At 31.4% G+C, this 19,575-nt stretch overlaps 1 protein-coding gene across 1 annotated transcript in view; it reads right to left on the bottom strand.

Moving 5' to 3' along the window:
- LOC147808294 (coatomer subunit gamma-2-like) overlaps positions 1 to 15,149 on the bottom strand; it is a 44,459-nt gene extending 29,310 nt beyond the window's left edge. Inside the window, exons 1-3 of the mRNA XM_087166976.1 lie at positions 15,072 to 15,149; positions 14,832 to 14,988; positions 2,540 to 2,656 (exon numbers count right to left, since the gene is read on the bottom strand). Coding sequence (XP_087023102.1) covers positions 2,540 to 2,656; positions 14,832 to 14,988; positions 15,072 to 15,149 — 352 coding nt within the window. The remainder of the gene's footprint in view (positions 1 to 2,539; positions 2,657 to 14,831; positions 14,989 to 15,071) is intronic.
- Positions 15,150 to 19,575: the final 4,426 nt, after the last annotated feature.

Genomic DNA, 19,575 nt, shown 5'->3' with positions numbered 1-19,575 from the left:
AAAAGAGGCAAAAATCCCAATGTCTTATCTTCATATCGTCCTATAACACTACTTCCTTGTTTGGGTAAATTCCTAGAGAAATTAATCGTTAAGAGACTAACTTTTCATTTAGAGAAACTCAACGCATTGTCTGATTTACAATACGGTTTTAGATTTGGTAAATCGGTCAGTATAGCTCTAGAAAATTTCGAAGATAACCTACCACTTTTAAAAAATAATCACAAACACGTCGCCGCAATATCGCTCGACATCAAAGGGGCATTTGACAATATCCAGTATGATCTAATTAATAGAGAATTGTCAATGTACCAAGTCCCATCCAATCTTTGTTTTATAATAGAAAGCATCAATACGAACAGGCAAGCCATCTTAGCAACAATTTGGGGATATGTTACAAAAACAATTCAAAAAGGCTGCCCACAAGGGTCTTGCATAGGACCGACTGCGGTGGAATTTAGTAATTAATAACCTTTTGAAAATGCAGTTTGAAAATTCCATAATACAAGCCTTTGAAGACGACTTGATAATTCTTACATATGCCAACTCTAGGAGGTAGTTAGAGCAAGTATCGATTCTAACTCTAAATAGTATTCACAATTGGATCACCAACAATTCTTTAACTCTTTCAATTGATAAAACAGCCTATATACATTTTTACAACTCTAACAGGGGTGCAATCTTCAAAATTAACAACGAAAAAATTAAGCAAACAAATCATTTTAGGTACCTTGGAGTTGTATTCGATAAAAAATTGAATTGGGGTCCTCATGTCAATATCCTTAAAGAAAAGGCAAACACTCTTCTCAATTCTCTTTACAAAATCAATAATAAATCTTGGGGAATAAATCAAAAAGCAAGAAAACTCATTTATAACACAGTAATAGTCCCCTCTCTAGCACACGGTTGCAATATTTGGGCAAAAAATATCTCACCCTGGATATCTAGAACCTTAATTTCGATTCAACGCAAATTCCTTTTAAATATGACCAGGGCATACCACTCTACCCCCACGGCAGCTCTTCATGTTCTAACAAATATCCCCCCCCCCTTCCAGACCAGATTATGCACTTGTCATGCTCAACAACATTAACTCAAATTTTAAAAAAATGCATTCTTCCATCAGATAAGTTATAATCATCAGGACTATGAAAATAAATTAAAAGTGCCAATTTATCACCCATCTTATTATATAAAAAACAAAATCTCTTTAACTGAGCAAGGTAACTACGACTTTAGAAAAGATACCAACTTCTTCACAGACGGTTCCAAAACTGAAACAGGCACTGCATTCGCATTTCTTAACAATGCTCATTCACAAACCTTCACATCTGATATTAACAACTCTATTTTTCAGGCTGAACAATTGGCAATATTAGAATGTGTAAAACACATCAAAAATAACTCAAACTTTAACAGACAAATAAATTACATAATCTGGTCAGACTCTAAAGCCTCAATAACATCAATTAAAGACGCAGGATCAACTAACCTCATAACCAAAGACATGCAACATGCACTAATGGACACCGCGATTCAAATCTCTTGGATTAAAGCGCATAACAATAAAGAAGGTAATGAAAGAGCAGACGAATTGGCCAAAAAAGCAACACAGAGCACTAAAAATTATTCCTTTCCTCTCCCTGTTTCACACCTGAAACAATCTCTTAAAAAATATTTATCTAGTAATTGGCAAAACCAATGGAATAATTTCGATAGAGGAAGACTTCTGTTTAACATCATCAATAATGTCAACTACTTTAGTTCAATTCTAATTAAACAAGTCATCTGGTTCCTAACAGGTCACGGCCATTTTCCTTCTTTCTTTCATTACCTTCATATCTCGGATACAAACCTTTGTACTTGTGGTCAACCAGGTACACCAGAGCATTACTTATCAACTTGTCTTTACACAATATCATGGTATACACGACTTTCAAACATTAATAATTTACATATTTGGCAAAAAAACTTTCTTACAAATAAAACATTAAACTCTAAATTAATTAACGTAATGAATTTTCTAGCAGAAAGCGACTCCTTATTAAAATTTTAATTAAACCTGACCTTTTTATGTAATCTTGATAGTGTTTAACAGTTTTTGATTTTGTCCTTCATTATGCATTTCGTCCTCGTTTACATTTTCTTTATTTGTTTTCGTTTTGCTTCTTTTTTTTTCCAATTATTATGTATATAACAAAATTTGCTTCATTTATTGTTCTCTTTGCTTAAAATTTTTTTATTTTTTTATAAATTAAAAAATTTTATAAATAAAATTATTTTTTTATTTTTTGCTTAAAATGTTTTTATTTTTTTATTCCCTGTCTTTTCCAAAATTGTAAAGAAAAAAAATCAAAATTTCCTGTTATTTCAGGTGATTTTTAAAATTCCCTGTATTTCCCCTGTGGAGCGACAACCCTGGATAATTAGGAAACTTTACATATTTTCTATTTGGAAACCATCTCTGCAATAGTTGATTTTGGACTAAAAAATTAAGTTTTTATAGCTTTATTTATAAATTTAATAAACAAAAGAGATGTACCATTAAAGATGAATTGGGAGTAAATTCCTTTTTGGTTCTGATTTAGGATATTTAAATAGTAGGTTGCTCTGTCTCTCACTTCATCATCACAATCCAGGAGGCTCCTTTGCAGAAGAACTAAAATATTTGGGAGAAGCTCTTCAAAGTGAGCGCCAAACTTAGCCAAGGAATTCACAGCAGATGCAAAATAAATGTATATACTTTCAAAGCAATGATCAATCACATGAATGCAAAACATACCTGCCAACAGTGAAGAAATAAAATCTAATATATATAATTCTCTTACGTGGCTCCCAAGTTTTGGCTGTATTTCTTTTCCGCCGGTGGCAACGTTTGCTTTGTTTTGTTTACGTTACTATTTCTCTTACACGGCGAATCTATCAATGATTGCCGCTAAAAATGTCACATGCCAAATCTAGCTGAGGTGGCTCAACATATAGCGCTTTTAAAAACGGAAACTGAAATAACCAGAGAGCATCAGCTGTGGCATCAATCTTATACTATTAAGCTAGGCAGAAGTGAGTAGTTTTTGTCGATAGATCTCTATTTTAGTATTTTGTCGAAAGCGCTTTTTTTCACGAATTTATTTTATATATTACGAATTTATTTGACGATTTTTGATTTATATCACGAATTATACTATAGCACATTTCTAATAGGTTTAACGAATTACATGTCATTTATTTGAATTCAAATTTATTGTAATGATTAAGTATTTGCTAAAAAGATGTAATTTTTTTAAAAAAAAAAGTTTTTATATGGATTTGAATGATTGTTTTGAATTCTTAGAATTTTGTGCATTAGCAATGTACCTAAGTTAGTAGCGAGAGAAGCGAGCTTGGTTTGCGATGCAAACCATATAAGATTGCGTAGCAATTTTCGGGGGTCGACGAGCGTTAGCGAGCAGGGGGCGCAGCCCACTAGTTAGAGATTTTACTAGGCTACGAGAAGAATTTTGATACATCATGCATAATCACGTAAGTCAAAAAGAGAAAATCAAAATATAAGGACTTATATTAAGCAAAATAATATGTATATAAATCTTAATCTAAAGAAGATTTTTTAAACCATTATTTATAAATTATTTTATAACCGTTGCTATTCAGCCAACCCAATTTTCGGTTTAAGGCTACTAATGTTCAACTCAGTCGCCTTGTCATTTTGAACCCAATCCAGAAGACAAGGGAACTCCTGGATCAATCAAGTACTGGGCGAAATTTGCCTGAGTGGAGGTCTTTTTGAAGGAACTACCCCGCATTTGCATTTCATGGAGAGGAAAACCACGAAAACGTCCCACAGTTAGCCTGACTGCAAGGAGTACTTAAACTATTAACACTCAGCATACTGCAGTGATAGCAATAGCACCATCTGTTGAGGAATAAGAGAAGTATTTTTGCCATCATTGGGTAAAATTTTTGTAACACAGAAACCGCAACTTTAAAATTTGCCTTCCAATGTTAGCTCATTGTGAGAAATCAGAGAATGATACTAAGGTAGCAAAATGTTATCTTACATTAGAAAGAGGCAATATAATACAGAACGTGCTAAAAAACGCTAGACTCCCGAATCCTATATTCTAATATTAGAGATAATATTATATGGAACTAAATAGTTGTAGTTCATTTACGTCGCACTAGAGCTACATAATGGGCTATTGGTGACGGTCTGAGAAACATACCAGAGGATGATCCGAAGACATATAATCATAACTTTAATCCTCTGCATAGGGAATGGCATTCCCGCTTCGGTAGCCAACGGCCTGCACGCGAAGTAGAGCACTTTAAGGTAGAGCAGTTTAACGGAGACCAATACCGCACTCCCTCGGTCTCTACGCAGAATGATCCAATTTGTCACCCACCCAGTGAGTCTTGACTTCGGTGATCTACTGTGAACCGTCTCCTAACGATCAGTCGTCCACTGCGGGACTGAGATTAAATAATTTTCAATCTAACAACGAACTTTTAAAATTACCACCTATTTCATTATTTTTCATCCAGCGCCACTTCTTTGTGAAAGTCTATTCCATATTATTATTAAACAAACATTAATTTATGAAGGAAAAAAATGCATTAAATATTACACAAAATATCATTTTTAGCCAATGCAAGAAAGTAAATTCTGTTCGCGAAAAAACTGAAACAGGAAAAAAAATTTCAACTGCGAAGTTGTAACTTCTTCACGATTGCTTTTACATCGCCATTCGCTCTATTGTTCGTGGTGTCGGCAGTTAGAATAAATCGCTTCAACTGCTTAAGGTATTTATAATTTTTAGTAAGCTTTATAAATTTCAATGATAATTACATAAAACTTTAAAGTAGTATCGTAGGTAGCGTTTTTCCAGTAGTTAAAAATCAGCTAGAAAAGTAATATAAAGCACGATTTGTAAGAGAGGATGATGTTGTAGAGACATTCTGTGTACTTCATAATCTTGACCGTTTAATCAAAGCTCAATTAATTTAACTATCATATATCTAATAAAGTCAGTAAATACAGTCAAACAGTAATCCTTCAAGGGACCGAAATTTCTGTTCACTATATCCGTACTGCAAGCAGTTTTAACTAGTTTTTCCGAACTGCATCCATTTATTACACATTATTTAAATAAATGACCCATTAAAAGAAATACCGTAAACCGGGGCGAGTCTACCCATCCAGGGGCGAGTCTACCCATTTTAGTTTTATTTAATTTTCACTATTTTAAATTGCAAATAAAAAAATTTTTACCGACGGAGGACTTAGTTCAGACTCTAAGGAAGATGGCGCTGTAGTAGTTTGATCCGTTTTTATTAATTTGGTGTCTTTTTAACCGACCAGTTCAAACGTCTTTTGAGAGATTTGCATTGAAAATTAGCAAACTTTTAGTTAGTGCTCCGTAAGTATATTATTATTATTACTATTTTCACTTTGGTTTAGTGATAAACTTATCTAAGACTAAGATTACATTAATTTTATATGAAAAAAACCAAAAAGAATGTAAGTTTTGCTGTTGTAAACAAAAAGCCAGAATTCACGGGGCGAGTCTACCCATTCGTATTTAGTTTTAATAAAGCATAATAATATAATTTAGAACTTTGTTTATATTAAAATTAAGTCATTTTAAATGAATTTGAGTATATTATTTCAATTCTGCATTGATAAATTTATCATTAATAAGAAAATTTATAGGTTAAATATAAATGTAAATATAAAATATGTTTATTTTACCTATTTTTTCAATTTTTATGTTACAAAATTAGCTTTTTTTATTTAATGCAAGTTAAATAAATTATTATTTATTATTACAGATGGTTCGAAATTATATTCGCAAAACAAATGGACTTAAATGTTACAAAAAAATGCCACCTGAGATGGAAAAAGCTATCCAAAGGATAAAAGCCAAACAAATAACAATTCAAGATAATTGTAAATTTATATTAATTTGAATTTATTTTTATCAACAATAATCAGAAAAAAATGTTATTTTATAATGTTAATGATTATAAAAACAAAACTGTGATCAAAATGTGATAATCGATCAAATACTCAATTTGTGTTATTTTATGAATAAAAAAATGGAATATATAATAAAGTTATGAATATTACTTCATAAATATCCCATATAGTAACTAAAATAACAATTTAATAGTAAAATTTGATTATTTACAATGTTAACAATCATTTTAGTAGAATGGGTAGACTCGCCCCATACGAGAGATTTGTCAGCAGTTCTATAAAAATATACAGTAGCAGCGTAACTGTTAATATTTTTCTAAAATCGATTTCACAGCTTTAATGAGGGATAAATAGCGATTCCGAAACACCTATTAAAAGACTTTTTTCTTTAATATTTACAAAAGTTTGACCACTTGAAAGTTGACAAACTGAAAAAATGGGTAGACTCGCCCCGGTTTATGGTACAAAAAAGTTTTTTTTAAAAAAAATATGTAGTCCCAAAAAATGTGTTAACTTTTATTTTTTATTGCTCGCCGTCTTGCGTACAAAAATTTTAGGGATGGCCTTTATTTACGGATTGGGAACTGAGATAGAAAAAGCAAACAAGATATTATGGCTACATTCCAGTAAAACAGATGGTTTAGAAAATCTGTAGATGTATTTTATGTAAAAATTTTAAAATTACCAAAAAATGAAGAACAAAAAAATCAGTCGAAGACAGAAAAAAGTTCATATTATGCCTCTCTTCCTTTCATTCCACAAAAAATAATATTATATGTGTATAGGAAGGCACGGGAGCGAACCCGGGAGTTCCCCGATAAACCATGTTCACTATAATGGGGTTTGACTGTATTATTAATTGCGATCATTGACTTCTCTGCTAAAAGTATTGTCTAACTATAAATAATAATTACTGTAATTAATTCAGAATATGCTTGTAAAACATTTGCTTAGTTATTCGTCTGTGACAGAATTTTTATGCAACAATGTAAAAGATAAAAAATTAATTGTCTATTAACAAACTAGCCATGCTGAAACAATTAAAAATTTATAATCTGATACTTATAGCTCAATTAAAACCATTACACTGTTTGAAGTTTAATACAAACAGTAGGGGAGAGTGGGGTCAATTGTAACATTTTTTACTTAACTATTTTTAACTAACAAAAAATCCAATATATTATTAGTATTAATTGACAGACGAGTAAAGTAGACTATCCTCTACTAGAAAAAGAAATAAATACCTTATTTTAAATGTTATTATATCAGTTATTAACAATTTTTGACAGTCGTGCACTTGTTACAATTGTCCCCACTTACGGGGTCAATTGTAACAGTCCATAAATTCAACTAAAACATAGTTAATTATACATATTATCATAGTTGTGATATATTTTTTTATTGATCAAAATAGTAATGATATTTTAGGAGTCAAAATAATGATGAGCAGAGACCTAAAGGGTTAAACTTTAAGTGGTTAAAAATTTTAATTTATGCTGTGAAAGGTGACAAATGAAATAATGCACATGCAACATAATATAAATGATATAGGAAACTATTGGTGGTTCTTAAAGAGTTAAGTAATGGTTTGTAAACATAAAATTATTTATTTTCAGCTGTTACAATTGTCCCCAAGACGCCATTTCAGCTTCATTTGTTAAAAACAATGCTAGTTAATTAGCAAAACTAATCTTTTTTTTATTGAAATGTTAATTAAGGTGTCCACTTACATATTCGGTTACTAATTTTTATTTGCTTAAACAAAATTACTTTGTTACAATAAAATATAATAATACCAAAAAAAGTACTTGCGTGACGTGAAAATATCTTTTGTGATTTAACTCTTTCAAAAGTACATAAAAATGGTTGCCATCAGGGGTGTACATGTAGATTTGTTAAATACACCTTGTGCACCACCTAGGAACCAAATCTAGAACCCGACACTCGAAATTTTTGCTCTGTTACAATCGTACCCTGTTACAATTGACCCCACTCTCCCCTACTGTTACCGTATTAAAATTTTATGTTTAAAATATTGTAAAACAATGAATTACATTTTCGTATAAATCTCTTGACTATAGATCGATATGTGTGTTTTTGATGCATCATCATTTATATTGATTTGTAAATGATTAAAAAAGAAACGACAATACAGTCTATTTAAAATGTTGTTACGGTGAATGAAGAGCAAAGCTGGAAAAAAATACGAAAATTTCCTGTTGCTTTCATATAAACTTGTGCGATGTATTTAAATTAAAAGTGTGGGGGAGAGTAGATATCGACAATGTCAATCTTCATCTGTGAAAAGGTACCCCATCATAAAATCGAGTTAACATGTCTTATATACTAGTGAATGGGAATTATATTTTGTGGTAGCAGATACGCTGCACTACATAAGCATTGAATTTGATAGATTTTCGAATCAGAATACGCCTAAATGTTCACTCCAACTAAAAAGTAGAGCTGAAAATTAAAATTTCAGTTGGTAGCCTGGCAGACTATAATCTCTTAGCAGATACTTTTTCCTTAAACCTAATGAGTTAGTGACCAATATCAATAGATTCAAAAAAATGCTATTAAGACATTTAAAAGCAACATTTTACAAACTTTTTTTTTCCGTGTAAATTATCTATTTTTTATATAAAAAAATTCGTATTAGAAATAATCTAAGGCAATAAAAATTTATTTAAACAATAAAAATAATAAAAATTAAGTTAAGCATACTGAATTTTAAAGAACGTTGTGTAAAAATTTTGGGAAGGGCAAAATATACATGTATATATTAACTGTAAAAGAATCTGTTACTGTTAAGGAATTCTCCTTCGACGTGATTTTTTCAACCATGAATTGATGGAATTTGAACTCCTTGAGTATCAGTCAAAATCAGAGACAAAAGATTCCTTTAATTCTTTCATTAATTGCAAGATAGAACAAATTTTTAAAAAAAATCCATACTTTTAACAATTCATAGTTGTGTACCGTCGCTTTTCAACACTAAAATACCATAGATTGATTTCAAACCCAACTCTGTTGGGCTGAAGTTCAATTAATAGAATTTCTACCTTTTTTAACCGTGAAAGTTAAATTTTTCCTAAAAACGATAGACCACTAATTATGGAATCGTTAACTCGAAATCAAGTCGTTGCGATGAAAATATCAATCACTTTTCGGTAGTTCATCCGTAAAAAAAAATTTTACGATAAAAAAAAATATTAAGCTAATTTCTGACTTCAAAACGACAAATTTGAACTTATACTCACTTATTTCAAACGTAATAATACGTTAGTCTGAGAAAAATCACCATTAGTACTTCAACTAAAAAAAAGGTGCGACCAAATCAAGTATAAGCTTACTTTTGATCTAGAAATGAAAAGCTTGAATTTTCCCCCTAAACATTAACTTGGTCTAAGGAATCATGAGCTCAACAAAAGTTTTCGTTAATCCAAATACCAAAATAAGTTAAATTCAGAACAAATGTTTGCTCATTTATGGTCTAGAAAACAAAAGTCTGATATTTGCTTCCAAACATTAATTTATTGTAAGAAAACGTTAGCACTGTGTTAACCGAATAAACTTTTGTTAGCCTTACCGTTAAAACGCTTTAACGATATTCTGACCTAATTACAAATTTGAATTTAAGATCCAAACGCTAGTCCACTGAAGCAATTTGTTAGCCCAGCAAACAATTTCGGCTCTACAATCATCAATTAAAAGAAACGGTAAAACTAACTTTTATCAAACCTTAAATTTAATTTAGACCACTAATTTATTAAATTCATTGCCGAAACAAGTTTTAGTAAATTTTTCCCTATAAAACACAGGTATAAAATAGTTACAGTGCAAAAGTAAATGAATTTGATGGCAAACCAACTAAAAGTGAGTACTTTTGACCTAAAAAGTGTAATGTTTCATTTTAATGATAGAAATCGTAATTCCACATTGGTTTGATAAAATTTATAGTCTGGAGTTCTTTTCATCCTTCAGATTTGACACATTTGTTTTTGCATTTGAATATTTATAGACGAGAACTATTCCGAATTTTTCTTAGACTCTCAAGTTCACGGAATTTTTTTATTATATTTTATGTCCGTCGTTGAACAGCCAACCCAATTCGACTACTATTGTTCAACTCCGTAGCCTTGTAATTTTGAACCAATCAAGAAGACAAGGAAACTCCTGGATCAGTACCCCCAGAGGTATTGATTTGTTATGGGAACATGGAGGACTTTGCAACTCGATTGATTTAATGAGCATCAGTCACCATTTACAACATGGGAGTCTTTGACCGGCGGGGATCGAGCATACGAACTCTTGAACATGGGCCCAGTGCCCTACCAACCAGGCTTTTATTCAAATTCTCTCTAGCACGTGCTGAAAACTACAAATTTGAAATTTGCATACAAGCGTTACATTTTTTTAGAAAATATTTAGAGCTGGAAGCTCACCAAAATTTGCATTAATTCTCCCGCCGATTCAAAAAAGTTATAACTCAAAAAGTTTAGGCAAATTATTACCGAAGGAAAATTTTACTGTTTTTGGCATAAAAATCACAAAATTGGGTGGTTTTGTCCTAAAATGTAAGCTCGTTACTGGAAACTGTTAGCACTTACACTACTACTAAAAAAATATAGCCAAAACAAGTTTTAGTTGATTTGTAACATAAAAACCGCAACTTTTAAATTTGCTTTCTAATGTTAACCCTTTCTCAGAAATCAGTTAATGATAGCCTCAAAAAATGTTCGCTATCAAAACTACCCAAAACAACAAATTTTTGACATTAAAACTACAATTTTGAATTCTGCTTTTCCTGACAAAAAATAGGCAAAATAAGATAATTTTTTTCATGTTGAATGCCATGGGGTCACCGGTGACCGGCACTAAGTTTGTTCGCAGCTCCACGGGGGTCACCGGTGACTGGCGAAGCCAAGATTATTAGAAACACATAATTCGAGTAAATTTTTAATGCTTTTAATTTTTTAATATTAGTATCGTTACTAAAATGGTTTGAAGAAATTAATGCAATACATACTGAGAAAATAATTTTTGCCAGTTGGGCAAGCCATGTGAAATTAGAATGGCATTCAATGTGTTAAAGGAAATTTTATGTCCTCGTTAACTCGACAAAATATTTCGATAGCTCAGCCGTTAAAAACAACTCTGACCATAACAAGGTTTAGGCAACTCTTGAAAAGTTAATCCGTAAAAGAAAATCTTAAGCTTAACAAAAAAAATTTCAGCCACTCACCAAAAAATTGACTGCTAAACAAAAATTTTCGCTAGCAAACTCACCAAAAAATTTTACAGCCAAAACAATTTTAAGCTCCAAAAATATTTTAACTAATATTTGACATAACTACACGTTTGAATCAAACTTTAGACTGTTATAGTTATGGAAAATTGTTGGCCAATTTTATTCAATTCAGACCCTCCGATAAAGGTAATACTCAAAACAAATTTTATCCATCTTTTGTCTTAGAAATATTGAATATTGTCGACAAATGTTGTATTATATCATTAGATCACCATAAATAGTTTTTTAACCCACCATTACTTTGTGTTTGGTTTAACACAAAGTAATTGCCAAAGCAAATTCTAGCTAACCTTTGACAGAGAAACTACAAGTATGAATTTTACTTCTAAGCATTAACTCTTTGTAGACCAAATGCTAACAGACATTGTCAACAAAAATGTTCGTTAGATCAACTGCCAAAAAAGTTTATAGGAAAAAAAGAGAGTTATGTAATTTTGCAATAGGAATAGTTATAATTTTACCTCGCAATATCAACTCACAGAAGAAAATTTAAATCGTATGCCAACTCAACTAAAATTTTCGTTAGTCTGCCAAAAATAACCAAACTAAATTTCAGTTAATGCATTACTTAGAAATCACAACTTCAAAAATTAGTTTACTGTAATAAATCGAAGAATAAACAAAGAATAGATTATGGCTAAAACGACAAAGAATAGATTATGGCCAAAACGAGTTTCGGATAACTTTTGCTTTAGGAAGTTAGAAGACTGCCCTCCAAACGCTAATTCAGCGTTACGCAACCTGCAAAAAAAAAAAAGGAATGGCCAAAATTTTTTTTACTAACTCCTGACTTACAAACCACACATTTTGATCCTGCATTTCAAACACTAGCTCACAGTAGGAAATCGTTCACCTACCGAAAATAAAGACATTTTTGTGTCTTAAATATGAGCTACACCCTCATTTCCCCCCCTCCTTTCGATGCTTTAGTGTGTAGTGTATATCTGCTACTACAAAATACAATTCCAATTCATTAATATAACCAACATGTTGACTCGATTCTATGTTGGGGCACCTTTTCATAGACGACGGTTAACATTGTCGATATCTACTCTCCCCACATTATGCTTATATTTCTTTAAAATGTTAAATTTTTATGTAATAAAAATGTGATTGTTCTTATTTAATCTCTTATTTATTTAACGCAACCTATGCCTCAAGTTATACTGGGTATTTTAAAATGAATATAGCGATTGCAAACAGCTATAACTATTTAATAAAAAATAATTTATCGCTAAGATGAACATCGAAAGTAGATTGAACATAAAAACTTCTTTACGTAAGGTCCAGGCGCAGTGAAGCGGAATCCTGCACATGCGCGAGTTTATTAGTGAAAATGACCCGTGCAGAAAGAATGCTGCATGTTAGAATTTAGCAAATGTCATCACAGGGCAGAGAAGATTTCGTCAGCGTTACAATCAAGAACCCCCAAATGGGAACAACATCCGCAGATGGCATAGGATGTTTTATGTTTGGTTTTATATCCATCGTTGAACAACCGACGCAATTTTGGGTTAACGACCTTGTCATTAATTTTGGGTTAACGACCTTGTCATTAACGACCTTGTCATTAACGACCTTGTCATTAACCCAAAAGCCTTGTCATTTTGAACCCAATTCAGAAGACAAGGAAACTCCTAGATCAGTACCTCCAGAGGTATTGATTTGTTATGGGAACATGGAGGACTTTGCGATTCGAAAGATTTAATGTGCGCCAGTCACCATTTACTACACAGGGAGCCTTCGGCCTGCCTGGCATCCAACCCTCGAACTCTTTGACTTGGGCACAGCGCCTTACCAACCAGGCTACCCCGGCCCTTGGCAAAGGATGTTTGAAGAAAAGGGTTGTTTGTGAATGGGAAAAGTAGCGGAAGGAAGGATACGTGTTTCAGCTGAAAATGTTGAAGGAATTCGCCGCACATATGAACGAAGCCCACAAAAATCGACACACGAAGGTAGTTAGAAATGTCATAAACAACGGTGTGGCGTGTTTTCAGACAGAGGCTGGCTGCAAACGAAACCATACTGGATTCAACTTGTGCAGCAATTCGAGCAGGAAGACTACGGCAAATGTATGAATTACGGTACGCTTATGCTGGAAAGCATGGAGAATGAAACAATGGCTGATCGTCTAATTTTTGGCAATGAAGAAACCTTCCACACAAGTTGAACGGTTAATCGACACAAAAATCTAATAACTACATTACACAGTAGCGCGACAGCTCATAGAGGGCCAAGGCCTACTGTGCCCATCTCAGTTTTCTTGACCTTGGGCTCTGGGTGCAGAAGCCGGGTGCAGAAACCATCTTTAAACTAAAAAGTAATGCTTTTTCAAAATATAACACTGTATATTCAAATCTTTTTTTCTCTAAACTACTGCTAATATAAATTTCAAAACTTTACCAGGGTTTCCACTCAAATCTGGGAAAAAAAATTCCCTGTGCATATTGCAGGGTGCGTAGCCAAATCTCCCAACAAAAAATAAGCATCTTTAAAGTACTTTTTTTAAGCACTCAAAAAATATTTTTAAGCACTATATGCAAAAGAATTTTCAAAGACTTTACATGATCATAATAACTAGTTTCTGACAAAAAACTCTTTTCTTGATTATATTAGCCACTATAAAAAGATAGAGAGGTTTTTCAGTTCGTCACAGGGTGGAAAATGACGCCTGAAATTAAGATTATCTTGAGAAAATGCAGCAGAGTTGTACATGAGAGTGCAAGAATCTCAACTAATTCAGCTCAGTAGACGCACATGCAGACCCCCAAGTATTTCATCAAATATGTCACCATGATGGGTGCTATTATACGCTACGGACAAACAGTATGCCGAAACGAATTGTGGCTGAATGAATTGTAAAAACGTTGAATAGAACAATGTGAAAACCACGCTTTTACATAATACGCAGCGTAAAGCAACATGGTAAAGAAGAAAAAATCTTCGAGAAGGGAAAGTTAAGCACTTTTTAAAATTACCTCATGAAAAAAAGCAGATTTAATTGCTTTTAAAAAAACGAAAATCTTAAATAAGCACCTTTAAGAACTTTTAAAAAACGCTATGCACCATGCATTATAGACAATATCATAAAAGGAAACGCAATTACTGTGCTCTTGTGTGAGCTATATTAGTCTAACTATGCTAGTTTTAATTGCTGGAAAAACTTGGAGAAAAAAAAAGGAACAGATGAACATATTTAAATAATGCTATGGTAATTGAAACAGTTGAGTATAGTTGGAGTATCATAGATTATGCGTTTAGTGGTCACCATTTTTTCAGAGACGAAACGAAACTAACTTCCCTGTATTTTGCAAAATTGTACAGAAAAAAAAATCAAAATTTCCTGTATTTCTCCTGTGAAGTGGAAACCCTGGATAATTAGGAAACTGCATGCATTTTCTATTTGGAATCCATATCTGCAATAGTTGATTTTACACTAAAAAATTAAGCTTTTCTTAAAATATCACTTCATACCTACTTTCACTAAACTATTGTAAATATAAATTTCAAAGCTTTATTTATAAATTTAATAAACAAAAAGAGATGTACCATTCAATATGATCTGGGAGTAAATTCCTTTTTGCTTCTGATTTAAGATATTAAAATAGTAGGTTGCTCTGTCTCTCACTTCATCATCACAATCAAGAAGACTCCTTTGCAGAAGGACTAAAATATTTGGGAGAAGCTCTTCACATTGAGAGTCAAACTAAGCCAAGGAACTGACAGCAGCTGCAAAATAAATGCATATACTTTCAAAACAATGATGAATCATATGAATGTAATACATACCTGACAACACTGAACAAATAAAATAACAGAGATTTTACTATCGACATTTATTAGGCTACGAGTAAAGTTTTGATGCATCATGCATAATCATGTAAGTCAAAAAGAGAGATTCAAAATTGAAAATAATATAAGAACTTACATTTAGCAAAATAATATGTATATAAATCTTAATCTAAAGATGATTTTTTAAACCATTATTTATAAATTATCTTATAACCATTGTTAAACAGCCAATCCAATTTTAGGTTTACGGCTTCTAATGTTCAACTCTGTATCCTTGTCATTTTGAACCCAATCTAGAAGACAAGGGAACTCTTGGATCAATCAAGAACAGGGCAAAATTTGCCTTCGTGGAGAACTTTTTGAAGGAACTAACCCGTCTTTGCAGTACATGGCGGAGAAAACCACGAAAACGTCCAACAATTAGACTAACTACAAGGAATACTTAAACTATTAACACTCAACGTACTGCAGTGCTAGCAATAGCACTATCTGTTGAGGAATAAGAGAAGTATTTTTGTCATCAGCGGATATTTTATGGGGTAAATTTTTTTTTAAATAACTTTCTTGAAAAAATACAGAGAAATTTTAGAATATATGGGTTGACAGGTGATGGTCGTAAAATACAGGAGTAAAGCAAAACAATTGGCAGGTATGGTAATAATAAAATTCGAAAATATCGTTATGCTTCACAAGAGATATGGGGCAGTGAGAACAAAATATACAATTATTAAATAAGGTTTTTCAAAGTTTTTTTCCATTTCAAAAAGTTTATAAAAGTGATTTTATGTTAAAGTTATAAATATTATTATGCTTCAATGTGCATGGAATATCTTAACCTGGCTACCATGCTCATAAATGAAACGAATTCTTCAATATTTCTTTTCTTCTTCAAATTATGTGTCATGTAAATAAATGTCTTCATTGCTCCATTTTGCTTCTTAATGTTGCCATATTTATACTAAATTTTAATAAACACCAATCCACACACACACAAAAAAAAATTCTATGTTTTTCATACACCTAATATTTATATATTTTTAAGGACCAGCAAGCATTTATGTATGTGCATATATAATGACAAAAACTACAACCAAAAAATTGTATTTACATTAAAAACTTTGAAAAAGAAACAAAATGCATAAAACTCAGGAAAATGAAGAAAGAAAAAATTGCATTATAAAAGAACTAATGTTGTCAACATTTAAATCTTTAATAACAATGTCTAACATATGTTGTGTTAGACAGTAATGTGATGGTTAGTTATTAAACACTTTATTCCATGATGATCTACTCTTATTAACTGGCACTCATTATTTTGGCACTTTGTAATTCGTAAATAGACTAAAGACAAATCTCCCTCACACTAGCAAAACACTGTTTGATAGGTTGACCATGGAGCCAAAGAATAGAGGCTGTCTATTTTTCCAGAAGTCAATGAGTGCAGCAGTTTGCCAAACCAATGAGCTGAGACTGTGCAAACTACAAACTAGGTTGGAGAATAAAAATAGCAGTTACTGCAGGTTCAAAAAATGTTCTTCTATTTATGTTTTAGTGCAATTTTTATTTGTAAAGTAAAAAGTAATTTAAAATTTTTTTTTGTTACATTTAATAGACTATATTACTTCAATAAATGAGTCAAATTTAAAAGATATGCTAAATCAATCTTTTATTATTCCTAAAAAACATTTCATATTTTAATAAAATATAACTATGAATGGGGATTTTGTTACAAATTTAGATATTCGGAACTTCATGAAATTGGAGGGGGAGGGGTGTTGATTCCATTTTAAAAATTAGATTTTTCGGCGACCAAAATCTATTATTTTTTTAAAAAAATAATTAAAATCACGACATTTCAGGACAAATTTTGTTCAATACTGAAATCCATGACTTTCAAGATTTTGCAGGTGCGCAGATACCCTGCTTAGAATAACTTCCGATATTGAAGTGTTTAAGCTTTGTAATATCATTTCTATCTAGGTCCCTTGTAGGCTTATAATGTTAGTTAAATAGTGGGGTGTCTATACTTTTTAACATTGGTCCTAGATAGAAAGGATTCTTGTTCCAATAATGGAAGTCCTTCTAGGACCAATACTTATTACCAATTACCAGACAACCCAATGTTAAACCAACCCTCGGTGCATGTTCTTATTGAAGCAAATTTTAGCCCAACTCTGAAGTGCAAAAGGAAAAAAAATCAAAGTTGAGTTATATTTGGAATCTTCGCATGATACGCTACAGATTGCAACGAAATATTTTCAAAAATAAATTTTGCTTTTATCAATTTTCGAAAATTCTATTTTAGCGTTTATAGCAATAGAAAGAAAAATAGTTGCGAAGCCACTTTTAGCGTTGTTTTTTCAAATGTACTGCAAAACTGGGGCCAAATTAAAACTGATGCTTGAGTAACGTTTTGGCCATTACTTTTTATTGGCGAGGCGGCTAACCAAAGACTTTGGAGAAATATTTTTTTTAAATATTTTCTTTTATTTTTACAAAAACTAACGTTTTTGAAATGAAAGTTTTTGATGCCAAATATAGGCTTACTGTTATGGGCTAACTCTGCTTTGTTAAATTTGAAATTTCCCCTGAAAAGTCTTGGATTTTTAGTTTAAAAAAAAATTTATTAAGAAACTGTTTTCGCTGCTCTCTTTAATTGAGTTATTTTATTTTATTTTATAACTGTCGAGGAACAGTCGACCCAGTTTTGGGGTTTACGACTAGTAATGTTCAACCCCGTAGCCTTGAAATTTTGAACCAATCCAGAAGACAAGGAAACTCCTGGATCAGTACCCCCAAAGGTATTGATTTGGTATGGGAACATGGAGGATTTAACGGGTATCTGTCACCGTTTACTACACTTCGGTCGGTGGGGACCGAACTCTAGACCTCTTGGATATGGGTCCAGTGCCCCACCAACAAAGCTATCCAGGCCTTTGTTTATATTGATTTGATATTTTTAGTTAGTTAATATTTTTAATTGTGTTAATTAGTTGAGTTAATGTTTTTTAATAACTTTTTATAGGTGGGGTAGGTAACAAAAAGTTTTATTAATTATTTCCTACGATAGGCTAATTTTTGAACTCTAAGTCCAATTTCCTGTTCAATTTCATGGTCAGAAATCAGCTGAACTTGTTTTTGGTCATAAATATATTTAGCGCCTGGGGTGCTAAATTTTTTAGCGCTTATTATAAAATCCTTATTAATAATTTCAGTTTATGAATATGCGTCACCTACCTATTGCTAATTCGTAATAAACATTGCTAAAAGTAAATACCCTTCATTATTCATTGATGAAGATCTTGAAATCCTTTAACCATTTTCAACTTCTGATTATGTATCGAAGAATTGATGAAAATTAAAAAAGTCATCGGTGTAAAATATTTCAATTTTGTTATTTGCACACGCAAAATAATTGCTAAAATTTAAAAAAAACAATCGGTTTTGAAGAGTAAGAATCTGCCTTTCACGTTTTCTTGCTCATTGGAAATGATTTATACACTTATTTTTCATTTTAATTTCTATCATAATTCAACTAAATGTTTAGTAACAAAATAAAAATCTGTATTGTTTAAGTATAAAAAATAAATTATTTCTTAGTTTCGTGTTTCATATTACCACTTTCTTTAAAATTTAGCAATGACGCAGAATTTTTATTAAACACATTTTTCATAAAATTTTGTATTAATTTAGATCAAAATGAGTGAAAATATCATATTTAGCATTTTAACAATTTATGGTTATGAAATACAGCATGAAATGTCGGATGGCTTATGTCCAAGCAATTTTTCAAATTTTCATTTCTTCGCAGTTATTTAGATCGAAGAGAAATCGTTATTCATCATTGAAATATAATTTTAAAATCAATTTTTGATAAATTTTTGAATATCAAGGATAAAAAATTTTAAACTACTTTTTTTATGGTAATTTTTAGCATAAATATAATTCCGATAAAGTAAGAGATTTTTTTTAGTAACCTAGACTGCTGTTATAATTATAAAATACCAAAATAAATTTTTATTTGTAATTAGATAGTCAGAAAAAAATGTATAAAAGGGAAATCGATGTTCTATCTGAGTCAAATGGTTAAACTTGATTGATTTTTTTTACTGCAAATTTTATTTCAGTTGATTTTAAAAATTAAAATAAAGTGGTACATTCTAAGATTTTTACACTTAAGATCCCTCACTATATTAATGCTAGCTGTTTTTTAGTAATTAGTATACGCTTTTCATTAATTTAACGCACACGCGGGGGTGTTTTTCAAAATATTAATTCAATTATCTTTTGCAATTTTCTGTAGGTTATATCACTCCAGAAATGTTTCATAAAAAAGTCTGTTCAACAAAATTTAACTTTATTGGAGCAGTACTTTTAGAGAATATGTTTGTGTTTCAGTTTGCAGTTTTGAGAAGAAAAGAAAGCTAGCAAAAGAAACATGTATCAAAAGTTGACAAGTGGCATCAAAATCTTTTAAAAAATCATAAAAAAATATTTCCAT

The sequence above is a fragment of the Parasteatoda tepidariorum genome, chromosome 6 (assembly GCF_982258835.1).
Source record: "Parasteatoda tepidariorum strain Cologne lab strain chromosome 6, Ptep-v5.0, whole genome shotgun sequence".
NCBI lineage: Eukaryota > Metazoa > Arthropoda > Arachnida > Araneae > Theridiidae > Parasteatoda > Parasteatoda tepidariorum.
Note: the sequence above shows the minus strand (reverse complement) of the source record. Positions and strands in the feature narration are given on the sequence as shown.